The sequence below is a fragment of the Capsicum annuum genome, chromosome 1 (assembly GCF_002878395.1).
Source record: "Capsicum annuum cultivar UCD-10X-F1 chromosome 1, UCD10Xv1.1, whole genome shotgun sequence".
Taxonomy (NCBI): domain Eukaryota; kingdom Viridiplantae; phylum Streptophyta; class Magnoliopsida; order Solanales; family Solanaceae; genus Capsicum; species Capsicum annuum.
In genome coordinates this window covers 97996090-98011844 of record NC_061111.1, presented here as the reverse complement: position 1 = coordinate 98011844, position 15755 = coordinate 97996090, and the positions used below count along the sequence as shown (strand labels likewise).

Genomic DNA, 15755 nt, shown 5'->3' with positions numbered 1-15755 from the left:
AAAAGAGGTACTTACTAATATGGCTAGAGTTAAGTTCGTCATAAATACAAAAAGTAGAAATGTTTAATTAATACATGCATTAATCGATTATAAACTAAAAAAATCAAATGGACTACAAGAGGGTAATTTTGAAATAAATGAAAATTATAAGGGATACAAAAATAGTTACTTGGTCATCTTTCAATAGATTATAAGCTAAAAAAAATAAGTAGGTAATGACCAACTTCTAGTTTTTGACTTATAAAAAGTCAATTGATTTTTTTTAATTAATTTTTTAAATTGCCAAATACTCCTAAAATTCAAAAATAATTTTTAAGCTATTTTGATCAAATTATAATTTAATCCAGACACCCTCGTAACAGATGTACCAAAATATCCTTCAAACATTTAAAATCCAATAAATTATATAGTATTAATACATATATTACTAATATATGTACTAATACAGAAGGGAGCAGAGCAAGTACGCTGATGACAATATTTGAATAAAAAAATTATGTATAAATAACATAAATATCAACTCTTTTGAAAGTAATTACATTCTCTCCCACTTTTTTAATTACTTTACTCTCTCTCCCTATTAATATACACAACATAGCCGACATATACATAACATTCTGTATATATGTTGGGATTTTTTGTAATATATTTAGTGAGTTGAAAGTTTTTGTAATATTAGAAACATAAGTTGTGTATTTATGTAATTTTTAGAAAAAGGAAAGCCTCTTTCTCTACTCTCCAAATATACAGTAGGGAAAAACTCTAAAGAGATATGAGATTAGGAGGCCCATTCTATACCACTAAATTAATAAAGAAAAAATTACATAAACTAACAATCCTAAGACATTAATTACAATTAATAGCAATAGTTTCTCAAAATTACAACTAATAACAAAATATAGCAATATTTTATCTTTGTTAGAGAAAAGTGTGTGCATTGAACTCCTTTTTTTACCCATTCATTTTTCAAGCTACTTTACCAAATCCAATTCCCAACAATCTGCAATTTTTATTTTTTTTCAAAAATTATTTTTATCTCTCAAGATATTGATAAACATTGCATCCTTCAATTAAGGTAAGTTTATTTTAAAGTTAATGCAAGCTACATTTTTCATATAAATTTCTTTATGTATTTTATCGTCGAACTATTTTTTCAAATTTTTCATTCTTCTTCACCGATTTAGTCTGTTAGTTTTTTTTTTGTGTGTGGGTTGAAATTTTTTGAAGTTCCGTTATAATGACACAACATGCAAATCGTAGTAGTTTCATTAAAAGTAATCAACCGATGAATTTGGTTTCCGATGAATTTGGTTTCAGATGAACTATCATCGTTTAGTCTTGGGTTAACACAAGATGAAGATTTTAACTTGTGTTCTACTAATATTCAGCCTAAGGGAGGTGTTAGCAGTGAAAAAGTGAGATTGAAGCGCCGTAACAATCCGAAAAATTTTGTGAAAAATATAAAACGAAAAGATTTGAGAAAATCTTCATCCCCAAAACCTACAAAAATTTAAAAATCGCTGAAAAAGATGAATCTTGTAAAATTACAAGTCCTGTTTCATCTGATTTCGAATCTGAAGAATAGAAAGTGGAGGAGGTATGATGCTATTTGTAAATTTAATAGTTTCTGAACAACATGCTCATATATATATATTTTATATATACAATTTATTAGGTGTGTATTTATTTTTCAGTTTTGTTAAGATATGGAATTGTAGTCCCTAATGTGTTGTTAAGATATGAAATTGTAGTTCCTAATTGTATTTATTTTATATCTGTTATATGTAAGATATTATTTTGTACAAAGGTTGGTTACTGATAGAATTGTATATGTTATGTATTTTGTATATTTTTTATATGTATTTGTATTTAAGATATGTGTAAGATATTTATATTTGTTACTGATAAGGTTTGTATTTGATGTTCAGTTGTATTATATTCTGGTTACTTAAATTTGGACCATTCATAAAATACATATGTATATGTTGTAATATAAGTATAATATATATTCTGTAAATACATAAATGACACTGTTTTGACATGTAAAGTATATGCATGCTACAGTTTAGATATATTTTTGTTTTGTTTACTGCTAAGATTTGTATTTGATGTTAAGCTGTATTTATTATCATTGAATTTTGACTATGGTATGTACTTCTTTCTTTTAAATAAGCATGATTTTTGTACCAGTTATGTATAAATAAAATACATACGTAGTTGGTTTGCTTGAAATATATGAAATGTATTTGTTACAAGTTAGATATGTCTTTTTTTTTGTTATTGCTAACATTTTTATTTTTTGCTCAGTTGTATTTGTTATTCATGAGATGATGACAATGTTTGTACTTTGATGTTTGATAACTAAGATATGGACCAGTGATGTAACTTTAAGATGTAATGTAACTTTAAGATGTATTTTCGTAAACATCTTAATTATATAACAGGTTCTTATTTATTGATATATGTATTTGCAGGGATTGTGGCTTATATATGGTGACATATGCTGAGTGTCTTACTTTTAATTAAGGTGTTCCATCTGTTAGTTTTAATCCAGATCTTATTCGCAGAAGATATGCTTTCCTTTTATGGGATTATGGTTCGAGGAAACAAGAAGCGAAGGTACAAAGTGATGATGAAGCACCAATGAGGACTCCTCAAAAAATTGGGATAACAGAAGATATTGAAGTGCATGATCTTTGATGTGTATTTTTATTTTGTTGAAGTTTACAATAGTTAACATTAGGTGGATAAACAATATGTTGAATATTTTTTAAGTTTTATATGTTACTTTAATGTTCAAAGATGATATATTAATATTTATTTACTGTTACATTAAGATTTTTGATGTTTAATTTTTCAAAATCCAATATTTTCATGGTTAGTTTATGTAAATGTTAGAAATATGTTCTTATGAACTTTTGTATCCAGTTTTACATATGTATTTATGTCTAATGCATATGTATTTTTTGGTTATGATTATATATACATATGTATTTTTACAGAATTACACATATATTTTTGAACAAAGCATAGTTATTGTGGACTGAAGCAGAATGTCATATGTGTATTTATGAATAATACACATGTTCATTTCAATGTACATATGTATTTCAATTTACAAGTCTGAAAATATAATTTTCTTGATATGCATATGTATTCATACTCTTCTGTATATGTTTTTGTCTGCAATGCATATATCAATAAGTAAGTTTCTGAATATTTATGAATAATGTATATGTATTTTCTAATTATGTGTATATATCCATCAATAATACATATGTATTTTTTTTACAAGATATCCATATGTTTTTATCTAGCTAATACACATACAGACATATGTATTTTTACAGATTTGCAATTGAGTTTTTGAACAATACATATTTATGATTAAAACATATGTTCATTTCAGTTTGCATTCGTATTTATGTCTAACGTAAATATATTTTTTCGAAAATACGTATGATTTCTTATATTACATGCAAACGTAGTTTTATGCATAAAACATATGTATTTTTTACTAACGAAAAAATATCAATAGTGTGTAATTTTGAAAGATGCATCATTTTCAGAATCTAGTACATTATATGCCAATGAAAATATATGGCCTGCATATGAAAAAAATACACATAAGAGTGCATGTTTTATACACATAAAATATTGCATATGTACATTATAAATACAAACAACTGAAAACATATGTAACTGCCAGTGAACACATAAATATACTGCATATGTATAATATATATATATATATAGCTGGAACCATATTTAACTGCCAGGAAAAAAAATTATATATGCAATACATATAGCTGAAAATATATGAAACTGTCAGTGAACACATAAATAGACTGTATATGTATATTATAAATACATATAGCTGAAAACATATATATCTGCTAATTCATATTCAATTTGAATGTTTTTGCAGGTCACATCTACATCAATGTGTGAAGCCAGTAGCGTGTAGAGTTGGCTATACGAAGCGCTTATGCTTAACAATATCGCATCACTGATGTAATCTTAATATTGTTGTTCATATGTTCATCTACCAGGGTGTTTAACGAGAACAGGTATACTTCCCATTCTCAATGTCCGAAACACTACAAATCTGTAAATATAACTTCGGTTATCAAATACGTACTACATACAATAAATCAGTCATATATACAAAATTGAAAAACGAATTCCAACAAAAACAAATCTTTTATTCAAATATTATGTATCCTTATCTTAAATTCAAATTTAGCGTATAACAATTGTAATTTAGTTTTATAAATACAGAACGACAAGGACAACTTTGAATTTTGAGAAAAAAAAAATTTACTGTCAACATTTCATCTCAGAACTGATAAAATTCAAAATACGATCTCAAGTTTTGAAATAGATGAATGTTACGAATGAGTTATAAACTTTTCAGAATTTTTCGCAATTACATTTGATAAAATTCATAAGCACAATCAAATTTGATTATCGATACCTGTAATTGGAACATTGTATTTTTACTATCTTCATCAAAATTTTAGGCGACCATCAATAGTATTGGATGCACTATGTTTTTTTAATTTGATTTGAGTTGCTAATTATAGATGACGTTTTTTGAATTGCTAATTTGTATTATCATTTTTTGATTTAAATTTACATTTATGATAAAAAAAAGTCATATAATGTAAAGGAATCTGAATAATTAAATTTTGCTCAATTAAGGAACAATTTCTTCCATTTTAAACTCTAACTGATTAGAGTTTATTAGGAATGGATTCTTTATTTGTATATGTACTTATATAGCAATATTTTACTTAAATACATAATACAACTTGCTATTTTTCGTAATTTTAAAATTGTTGCTATAAAAGTTATAATTAAGACTCTATAATTGCTATTTCTGAAATTTTTTCAATTTTAAATAGTTCCACCTCCTTTTAAAGGGATCCAGTTCCAACTTTTTCATGACAAATATAAGTAGATAAAAAAAAGTACAAATAAAATAGTAAAAGTTGTGTCCGCGTAATTTCCCCCTCAAAATTCTATTCAATTAGAATAATTATTAATCATGCAAATTATACTCTAGCGTGGCAACCAAATGGGCTAATTGTCCCTTATAGTTTCATTTCCCCCCACCTTTTTAAACCCTTAAGCATACCAACAAGCTTGTTAACAAAAGGGCCATGGTGAAAAACACACGGCTCTGACGAATCTGACGAATAGTAGCAACCCCATTTATATCTGTGTTGGTCATGCCACTTGGTCCAAGTCCGAAAACTGGATTAGTCCCTGGTACTGTGGTGGTCGTGCCAGTTCCCGTTCCGGTTCCGATGCTAGTGCCTCCTGTTGATGGATTTATGGTTCCTGGAACAGTTGTTGGACTTGCGTTTCCACCAGTGTTACTGGTACACAAAAGAAAAAGATATCACGAACCACATTGGCTAATTAACCGCTATAAAATGCTATGATCCGTCCATATTATTGTCTTTTAACATTTAACCTTTAACATCTCTAATCAGTAGATTATTGTCTGAACTATCTTTCTCTCATTAAATACGTCAGAAAATTAGCAGTTCTCTGATTGAAATGACGAGGATAGATTCAGGAAAATAAAAAATAAACACACCGCAATTGCCAAAAAGATTTGGAATCAGAGGGAGTAACTAGTAAAAGAGAAAAAGTCTAAAAGGGAAACAAGTACCGTGACAAATAAACAATACTCATCCTACAAAAATACAGGTGGGATCTAGGAAGGGAAGCAAATGCGCATACAACAATACACATCCTACAAAAATACAGGTGGGATCTAGGAAGGGTAGCAAGTGCGCATACCTTATTACTACCTTGACAAATACAACGATTGTTTCCGATAGATCCTTACAAACAAGCAAGCATAACAAAAATAAATGAAACTAACACGATTAGAAAAAGCTTAAGTCATCAACGGACACTTAAAGTTATCCCGAAAATTCACTTGGACCCCTCAATTAATTTATGTACCTATTAGGCACCTCAACTGTTTAAAATGATACATATCAGGCACAAAATGTTAATTTGGCAAGGAGAGAATGTTACACTCTCCTTGGGCATGTGAATCGAAGAAAAAAATAATATTTTACTTTTTTTAATTAAAAAACTTAAAAAAAAACTTATAATTTTTTTTAATTAATTAAAAAACTTATACTTAAATTATTTTATCAATATAATTTAATTATAATAATTTTTAATTTAAAAAAGAAGAAGAAAATCTTCAACCCCTCCCCTAGCGTCACCGTCTTCACCCCACCCCACGTCATCATCTTCACCCCACCCCACCCCAGTTCGTCGTCTTCAACCCTCCCCGTGTAATCATCATTTTCACAGCACCCTACCCCCACCCTATCATCGTCGTCTTCAACCCCCGTAAAACTAACAACATTCAATAGTAAATTCAAACACAAATTCAACATTTCCTTCTGATGAATAATAATCTTGAATTTGTGTTTCCTTCTGATGAATAAACATAAAATGAATAATAATTCAACATCAAATATAACATAATCTTTTCGTGTGCGTTTTCCGACTCCGATGAATCTCGTCGGAAAATCAAAATTAGGAAGTATATTGTTGCTGCTCTCGTGTGTGTGTGTGAACTGTGAAGACGGACGACGAGTGTGTGTGTGTGAGAACTGTGAAGACATCGGGGGAGAGGTTGTGAAGATGATGACTGTGTAGGTGGGGGTGTTTTTACGTTTTTTTTTTTCTAATTGGTTAATTTTGCCACGTCAGGTGAGTGTGTTACACACACACTATACCTGTTGCTGATTAGACAAAAAAGGCATGATTGAATCAAAATTCGGTGGGTTAGGAGGCTGATAGATACAAACCTTAATTGAGGGGTCTAAGAAAATTTTACTTAAGCCATTAGAATATGTTACATGATGGAAGATACACCTGAAATTGTCATCATGGTAGAGGAGAAAGGGACATATACAACAGACAGATATCAACATCATGACAGCTCATTCACGCATACTATTAGGTAGTGTGAATAGTGACAGGCCACACTAACAATAGCTACTGGAATATTATGGTAAAATAAATAAAGCACAACTAGAAATATAATGATATGCTTAATACTACAAGTTACTATTTTCCTATGTATGCTCCCCTCCATTTCAATTTATATGACTCGCACAAAAATTTATTAACATGTTTTAAAAGACAAGTTTCAAAAGTCACAGAAATATAATGATATGCTTAATACTACAAGTTCCGAAAGTCTTTTTTTAAATAAAGAAACTGCATGTATTAATATTTAATATGGAGTTGGTCTCTTTTCATGTCCAAGACACAATTTTAACTTTCTTCACCAACCCTTTTACCTTCGAAGCACACAATTTGTAATTGACACCAGAAAAAGGTGAACTTTTTATGACTTCTCCAAGATCAAGAGGTCAAGAATGAGCTTTAGATTGAAGCTATTATCACAAAGACAGGAGCAACAACTAGAACCTTTCCTTTAATTTCAAGGTAAAACGTTAAGTAAATCTAATACACCCAAAGAGAGAAAGAGTGAGATGCCTATGCAATACCGGATCTAACATCACATATTATAACATAAGCTTAAAGAACCTACCCTGCAGTAGACTGATATACACAACCAGAACCAGCAGCTGATGAAAAAAAGAACAAGAAAACAACAAAAAGTTAATCTTTGAAGATACAAAATAAGTAAAAGGATTAGTGGTAAATGAGGAAACATACAAGCTGGTGCAGTTGGAGTCAAAGTTGCAGTTCCCTTAAAGTCACAACTAGCACCAGAGGCACCTTTTCTCTGATAATAGCTATTTACAGCATAGTTGCAGTGATCTTTGACAGTGTCAGGATTGTAACAAGCACCATTAGTATGGATAGCTGTGCAATCAGCTCCAGATCCACAGGCATAATCAATGTTCTCTTGAAGAATTTTTACATCCACACCATCTTTGCAAATACAGTAACTGGCACCTACAGAAACAAATCCACATACAATCAGCTCAAACAAGCAAAACTCATTGTGATTTTCCTATAAAAAGACTGAATCTTTGAACACAGCTGAATCACGAACATTTTTAAAGAGTAAAATATAGTGAAACCTCATCTCAAGAAGAGTATAAAAGCATCAAAAATACCGAAAACTTGAAGGCAAAGGGAAAAAGACTGAATCTTCTAATTTAATAGAATCAAGAACATCATCAAGAGCAAATTATAGTGAAACCCCATATCAAAAAATATGAAAAAAATGCAGAAAAAACAGAGAAAACTTGAGGGCAAAGTGAAAAGTGTCTCCTTACTAAAAGCAAAATCTAGTAAAAGACCATCTCAAGAAAAATATGGGAAAAAATGCTGAGAACAGAGAAAAGTTCATGGCAAAGTGAAAAGTAGCAGCTTACTTGAGTGACCAGTGATAGCCAAGAAAAATACCAAAGACAACATAAAAGCAGCCATGATTGTGAAAGCAATAATGAAGAAAGTACACTATTCCTTCACTTTTTCAAGAGAATTGGTAAAGGAGAAGAAAGGGTGTTGTTTTCTAGATAATAAAATGAGAGTGACTACAAGTATTCTGATGTATACTTGTTTTTGTGGCACTTTTATATGTATGATGAGTGTAAATTTACAGTATCTGCATATGTTATATCGTTGATAACAATATGAGAGGTGGTCCGGTAGATGGATGAGTTGTTTCATCCTTAATTAAAAATTGAAAGTTTGATTTTGGATATGAAGAAAACTCTGTTAGAAAGCATTTTCCCCTAAATGAAATTCTATACGGTATGAATTTAAATTAATCGAGTTTTAATACGAATATCGGATGAAAATCAAAAAAAATATTATTGATAAGGGGAGATGGTGTTTTTGGAAATTGAGCAGAAAAGCAAAAGCTTTTGTCATGTAATTGACTGTACCTGTACTTGTGTATGTGTGCTCTATTGCCTCTCAAACGGTCATAGACTCATCCACATGGTCACTACCTAACTCAACTCTGGTTGAATACTTTGCGATACGCTTCTTGTTCCATAATATTCGGTATCAGCGTACACTTACGGTTATTTGGTTGCGAAAAAATTATTTAGAAATAATTAATTTTGAGATAAGTTATTCTGATATAATTTGAAATTAGTTATCCCATCATGTATTTGAGATAACTTATTCCATTATTATAGCATAAATAGTGGGATAAATAATTTCGATACTAATTAATACTTCAAACCAAACATGGGATAAAATAATATTTCACTTTAACCTAAGACTATTTATCTCTTATACCTCACACCAAACAACCCCTTGGTGTTTTAATTATGCATCGATTAATCATTATTTCATTTCTTATTGTTTTATATTATTTGTTGTGTAATGCTACTATTTTGATTAATTTGTACTGTAATTGCTTTTACGATTGTATCCCCCCTTTCACACTGCTTGACAGGTATTACTAAAATTAGGATCTATCAAAAACAATCTACATTTGCCTAGCTCGAAGAGGTAAAGGTGAGATCTTAATACGTTCTATCTGTTCGGATCAAAATTGTCAAAGCGTCATGCGAAAGGTAATAGTTGAAAATCAAGATGGTGATAATTCAAACGACAGAGAAAAACATATTAAAAACATAATGATTATATAATTTGGCTAATTGACCTACATACGAAAATATAATATAAGAAAAAATATAAAAACTATTAATACTATTGTGTTGTGATATGAGAAGAGAGGTCTTTAATTTATAGAGATCCAAAATTTTCCTCCAAGAAAGATATTAGTTTTTTTTTTTTAATTAGAATTTTTGGTCTGTCTGGACCCTTTTTTATTGCAACTTCATCCAAAACAATCCAGCCCAACTATACATTGTTGACCCAAGTCCAAAAAAACCCGATCCAAAAAATGGAATATGAAAAGTTTCCTAATATCAACGTTTAAACAAGAAAAGTATTCTCTACTCTTTACTTCACATTGCCGCCTCTGCTGAAGGATGTTCCCCTTGTGGCCACTTCATCTCCCTCCTCCCCTAGGTTATCTGTAAGTTGGATGTCTGTGGATGTTGCTCAACCCTAGCTCTTTCTATCAACTTTGCCTCTGGTAAGTTCTGTTTCCAGCTTCCCTTACCTGAATCTTTAGCTCGGTTTGACTCCATCCTCTTCTCAGGTGGTCGGGGTTTTGCCCCACAGGACTGAAGTAACATCATGTCGAAGCTCCGATTTGCCCTATCAAGTAGGTTTTCTTTTCTCTTATTCCATATGGATTTAATATTCTCCCTCTTGCTCTTCTCACCTTTCCTTATTTCTCTTGTAAGTTGTTGATTTATCAACACGCAGCTCAATTTCCAGGTCAAATCCATCTGAGTTCGGTGGGAGGCTCCCAGTATCCCTTTTTTGGTGAAGGTTTTTGGTAGCTAGAGCATTTACAGATCTGTCCATAGCTTGACAAAACTCGATTTGTATATGCTGTTTATGTTGGTGCACCCCCTTGGGATTGTAATGGGACCCTTTGTGCTTTCTTTTAATCCATGTGACTGCTCTTGCGTATATATTTGCTTGCCTCTCTTTATGTCTGTTTGCTAATTTTGTGTGTTCTAATTCTAAGATTAGAGATTTGTGACTTGTCCATGTTAATATACCTTCTAATCTTAGTAGGCAGTTCCATGAAACCATAATACTCTTTTGTTTGCTGTATGTCTATTACCTCACTAGCAAGAGCATTAGCAACTGAATTTCCTTCTCTAAATATGTGTTACTTTGCCTTGCACTACATGAAGTTTGCTCCATATCTCTTCCACTATCATGATAATAGTCCAAGGAACTTTTCATGATAATAGTCCAAGGAACTTTTCATTGTCTATTTATCATCTTCATTAGTATTAAAGAATCAGTTTCTACATTTAGTCCCATATAACTGTTCTCCTGACAAAATGCAAGTGCCTACTTTATAGCTATAGCCTCAGCTTCCACATTAGTAGTTTCCCCTAATCCTACTGCTTTAGCATAGATGAAATCTCGTTGTCATCCCTTAGGCAAAAAACTGAAGCTCGGATTCCTGGATTCCCTCTACATGCTCCATCAGTGTTACACTTGACCTTGTGTCTCTCTGGAAAACCCCAAATAACTTTTTGATGATGTAATCTAGGCCTATAGTTACTTAAAATAGTAACAATGTTTGGCCAAGATTCCTTGTTTAGTTTAATCCATGGTTACAATGTATTAATTAAGTTCCTAATCAATTCCTGCACCTGCCATACTAAACCTAAATAAGTGGCTTGCTTTCCGTGTTTGATCCTATTTCTTCTCTTCCAAAAGATCCACATGATTATTGCTGGTATAGTTTTACACATTGCATCAATTTTTAGGGCTACTCTTATTGTCCACCATGAATGAATTAGCTGATGCTTATTCATTTCTTCAATATCAATTCCTGCAAAAACAACAAACTGCCTCCATATCCTTTAAGCTATTGGGGCTGTTAAAAATGAATGGCTCATAATTTCCTCTATCTTGACCTCACAGCACCAACATCTAGACACTATATTGATATTCATCCTCTTCAGCACGTCATCGATGGCAATTTTCTGTTTCCACACCCTCCACATAAATAAACTTATTTTGAAAGGAAATCCTTTTAACCTAAATATCTTTGTATTCCTCCTTCCTTTACTTCTTGTTTCTCAATATTTCCCAAGCAGATTTCACAGCGAACTTCCCTTGTATGTTACCAGTCCACCAATGGATATCATTATCAAGCTCAATATTTGAAATATTGACTGAATCCACAATGTACTCTACCATTTCTTTAGATACTTTGTTTCTCAGTTTCTATATGTCCCATTCCCCATTTAATACAAAATCCTTCACCTCATATTCCTCTTCTTCTGCTTCATCATTCTCAACATAAAATAAAGCGCCTATTACAGTCCAAAAGCTAGAACTTCCTGATTTGACTTGCCATCATATATTGTGCTCCACCTCATCCGTTATTCTTATCATTTTCCTCCGTATATGAGAAGTACCATAACCTTTTGCCATAAAAGAATGGAATTTTTTGCAGTATTTGCTCCACATAAAGTCCATAAAAATGATGTGGAAATTCTAAAATTCCATCATAACTTAGCACATAATGCCTTAGCGACTCATGGAGTGGCCTAAAACCATACCACCCTACTCTTTAGGATAACACATTATCCCACGAAATCCAATGCTTATTTCTGGACCGAGAGGTATTTGCACAAAATAATTTATAAAAGATCTTATGCAATTGATTCACAATACTCACTGGAGGACACATATCTGATAGCAAATAAATAGGCATAGACTGAAGAACACTAGTAATGAGAACATACCTTCCACCAAAGGATAAAAGCTTGTTTTGCCGTAGACTCATCCGCTTCATTACTTTCTTAATAAGATCCTCAAAATGAGATTTCTTCTTTCTACCATAAAAGATGGGACACCCAAATATGTAAAGGGAAATTTCCTTCTTTTTATTCGAGTAATTCTTCTGGCTAGGCTACAAACTCTAGCTGGTGTCTTTTCATGAAGATAAAACAAGCTTTTATCTAAATAAATCATTTGTCCAGACATGTTTTCATATTTCCTTAACACCCTTATCATCTTCTTCATAGAAGCCTCATGTCTTGAACAAAACAGAATAGTATCATCTGCATATGCTAAATGATTAATCTAGGGCTCCATCTTGGCATTCCATACCCCTTGAACAAAGAATCTTCAAACAATTTGTTCAAACTCCTAGATAGAACTTCAACTGCAATTATAAAAAGAGTGGGGGATAATGGATTGCCCTGCTTTAAACATCCGAAAGATTGGAAAAAAACCAAATGAATGCCTATTCATTAAAATGGTATACCAGTTATTACTAATCAGCCTTACCACCATATCAATAATCCTTTTTGAAAAACCAAATCTTCTCAAGACCTTTACCAAATATTTCGAAGAAACCCTATCATAAGCTTTGGCCATATCATGTTTCACCACCACATTATGATCTTTGTTCATCAGATTTATATCCCTAGTAATCTCCTATGCTAACAAAACATTCTCTGTAATACTTCTTCCCTTAACAAAACCTGATTGATTCGGAGAAATGATCTACGAAAGGATCTTCACCAATTTCTCTTGAATTGGCCTCGAAATAACCTTATTAACAAAATTAGTCAGGTTAATAGGTCTCAAATAGCTAAACGTTCTGGCATCCTTCTTCTTAGGTATTATTAACACTAAATTTGTATATGTTATATACCTAGGAAGTTCCTAGCCATAGAAAAAGCCTTTAGCCATATTTGTTACATCATCCCCAACAATATCCCAAGAAGACTGAAAAAATTACCCTGAGAAGCCATCTGGACCACAAGCACTGTCCCCATTTAAGTCAAAAACAGTCTGTTTAATCTCTTCCTTAGAAGGCATTCTTTCTAGCTTCACATTTTGCTTCTGAGAAACCAAATTAGGTATACAGTGTATCATATCACTGTCATAATCCTCTTCGTCTCAGAAAACTGTTCCTTGAACATATTGACTACCTCCCCACCAATATTTTATGTAGTATTAATCCAATCTCCCTGCCTCGATTGAATTTTCTGTATTTGCATTTTCCTCCCCTTTTCCTTTACATATGCATGAACAAAATTAGTGTTCTTTTCCCCCTCTGCAAACCATTTCATCCTCGACTCTTGTCTCCAAAACTTCTCTTCGATATGCAAATACCTTTTCAAATCTGCTTCTACTTTATTCAAAACCATTCTATTCTCTTCTGATAGGTTAATTTCCAGCTGTACCTCCTTGGCCTTCACCATCTCCTCCAAAGTGGTAATATTTTTGGAAAATATTTCCAAAAGTTTTCCTACTCTATTCTGCTAATGCCTGCTTTACCCTCTTCATTTTCGCGTGTAGAATAGTAAAAAGAGATCCTTTTAACTTCTATCTTCCATGCTTCCTCCACCACATTCATGTAATCATTATGCTTGACCCAAAAATTTATAAATCTAAAAGGCTTTATTACTTGCTCCTGAGAAGCATTACAAATAACATAAAGATGAGCATGATTAGAGCCTTGCCTTATCAGACGATGAGCTTCACTGTTAGGAAGAGTTTGCATAAACTCAGTATTCCCAAAAACTCTATCCAACCTTTTAAATATGCAATCTTCTTCTATTCTCCCATTCCACCAAGTGAAAGTACTTCCTGAGAATTTTAATTCAACAAAAGCACAAGAATAACACAAGCAGCAAAATCCATCAACTCCTGCTGAGTAACCTAAAGATCCCCCTAGTTTCTCTGACTCATCCAAAGTTATATTAAAATCCTCACCCCCATCCAAGGGTCCTTAATATTCTCTGACAAACTCTCTAAATCCTCCCAAAGTTTGAGTCTATCTAAAGTACTACATCTAGCAAAAACCGCAGTAATGTAAAATACCTCAGAAGACCCTCTTATTTGAAAGTTCATAGTAAGTTGCTAAATAGAATCTGTAAAACCCTTTTCCACCCAATTATCCTCCCCAAAAGTCCAAATTTTTGTTGAACATTTGACTCTAGCATGAGGTAAACCAAGTTTCCGCCTGTAACTTTCCAATTCAGCAGGACTTTGAAAAGGTTCTAATAAAGTGTAATACCCGTGCTTATTCCTAGCTAGAAATCATCTCGAGGATACTAGTACTTGCTTTGAAATACAAATCTATTTTTGTACCCGTGGTATTTTTGAGATTTCTACTTTCTATCACTTGGAAAATTGAGTTAGCTTTCTAACGATATCTATTTTGTCCAAATCCGACACCAGTCGAGGAAGTTATGGATGTTTTATTCAGAACTGATCGAATCGCCCAGGTGCGACGTCCAAGTTGATGGACGGCCAAACAAGTGACGGACCACCACTTTGATCGTCACAGCCAAGGCAGTAGGGCCACGTTCTGTCTAAGGATTGACGGACGAGTTGATGGACCGTCAGATTTTTGACGGACCGTCATCCAGGCCGTCAACTCTTATCTAGTGAACCCCATTTCTGGTCCACGTATGACGGTCGAAATGATGGACCATCAAATTCCTGACGGATCGTTAGTCGGGTTGTCACACGCCACGTTCAGTTTATTTTCAGGCCGTTTTAACAGGGGTATTTTGCTCACTTACCACTCGCCTATATATACCCAGATGAGTTCGAATTCAACCATTTTGCTCATTATTATTTCACAAACAAAAACTAAGGTTTCTCTCTAAATTTAATCTCCAAGAACAAGACTCAATCTTCTTCAAAAATCGAAGGATTTCAAATCCTTCAAGTTCAAAAACATCAAGAACCTTGAATCAGGTATGCGTAGTGTTCATCTATGGATCTATTTCGTTCATAGAGCTCAAAAACTATGTTTTAGACTCATATAGCTAGTGGGTGTTCTAGAATGGTCAAGCTACACATCCTAGGTTAAAGATTTAAATGCATGCTAAACGTAGCATGGTGTATATATATATATATATATATATATATATATATATATATATATACTATGGTTTTGAATAATGACATTACTTTATCCTTATTCCTGAGTACATGCTAGCGTTCACCTGCTAATCTGTCTTCGGACGATGTATCCCAACGCAATGCAGGAATTGGCCATAGTACCCCCTACTTAGTGATCTTGAATTCGGGGACAATATTTGTGTCGGATTGAAGTAGTGAGCTTCCATATTCTGGAAGACTCCATTTCATGCTATGGATATCTTCTCATACTTTAGTTTATTTCTTGGACTTTGATTTTG

At 32.4% G+C, this 15755-nt stretch overlaps 1 protein-coding gene and 1 long non-coding RNA gene across 2 annotated transcripts; one reads left to right on the top strand and one right to left on the bottom strand.

Annotated features, from left to right (window-relative positions):
• Positions 1 to 4997: 4997 nt before the first annotated feature.
• Positions 4998 to 8666, bottom strand: LOC107867401 (PLASMODESMATA CALLOSE-BINDING PROTEIN 1). Its single transcript, XM_016713621.2, has 4 exons — positions 8397 to 8666; positions 7729 to 7971; positions 7601 to 7637; positions 4998 to 5384 (listed from the first exon to the last, which is right to left on the bottom strand). Exons 1-4 carry the CDS (start codon positions 8449 to 8451, stop codon positions 5123 to 5125), a joined length of 597 nt encoding a protein of 198 aa, XP_016569107.1. The 5' UTR covers positions 8452 to 8666; the 3' UTR covers positions 4998 to 5122.
• A 1227-nt stretch (positions 8667 to 9893) lies between these two features.
• LOC107867400 lies at positions 9894 to 10529 on the top strand. Its single transcript, XR_001673171.2, has 3 exons — positions 9894 to 10081; positions 10148 to 10213; positions 10296 to 10529. It is a non-coding gene; the product is annotated as an uncharacterized LOC107867400 (long non-coding RNA).
• Positions 10530 to 15755: the final 5226 nt, after the last annotated feature.

Coding starts and splice junctions, on each gene's coding strand:
- LOC107867401 (XM_016713621.2), bottom strand. CDS start 8,451: ATGGCTGCTTTTATGTTGTCTTTGGTATTTTTCTTGGCTATCACTGGT. Junction 7,972..8,396: donor GGCTATCACTGGTCACTCAA/GTAAGCTGCTAC, acceptor TTGTTTCTGTAG/GTGCCAGTTACTGTATTTGC. Junction 5,385..7,600: donor GTATATCAGTCTACTGCAGG/GTAGGTTCTTTA, acceptor TTTGTGTACCAG/TAACACTGGTGGAAACGCAA.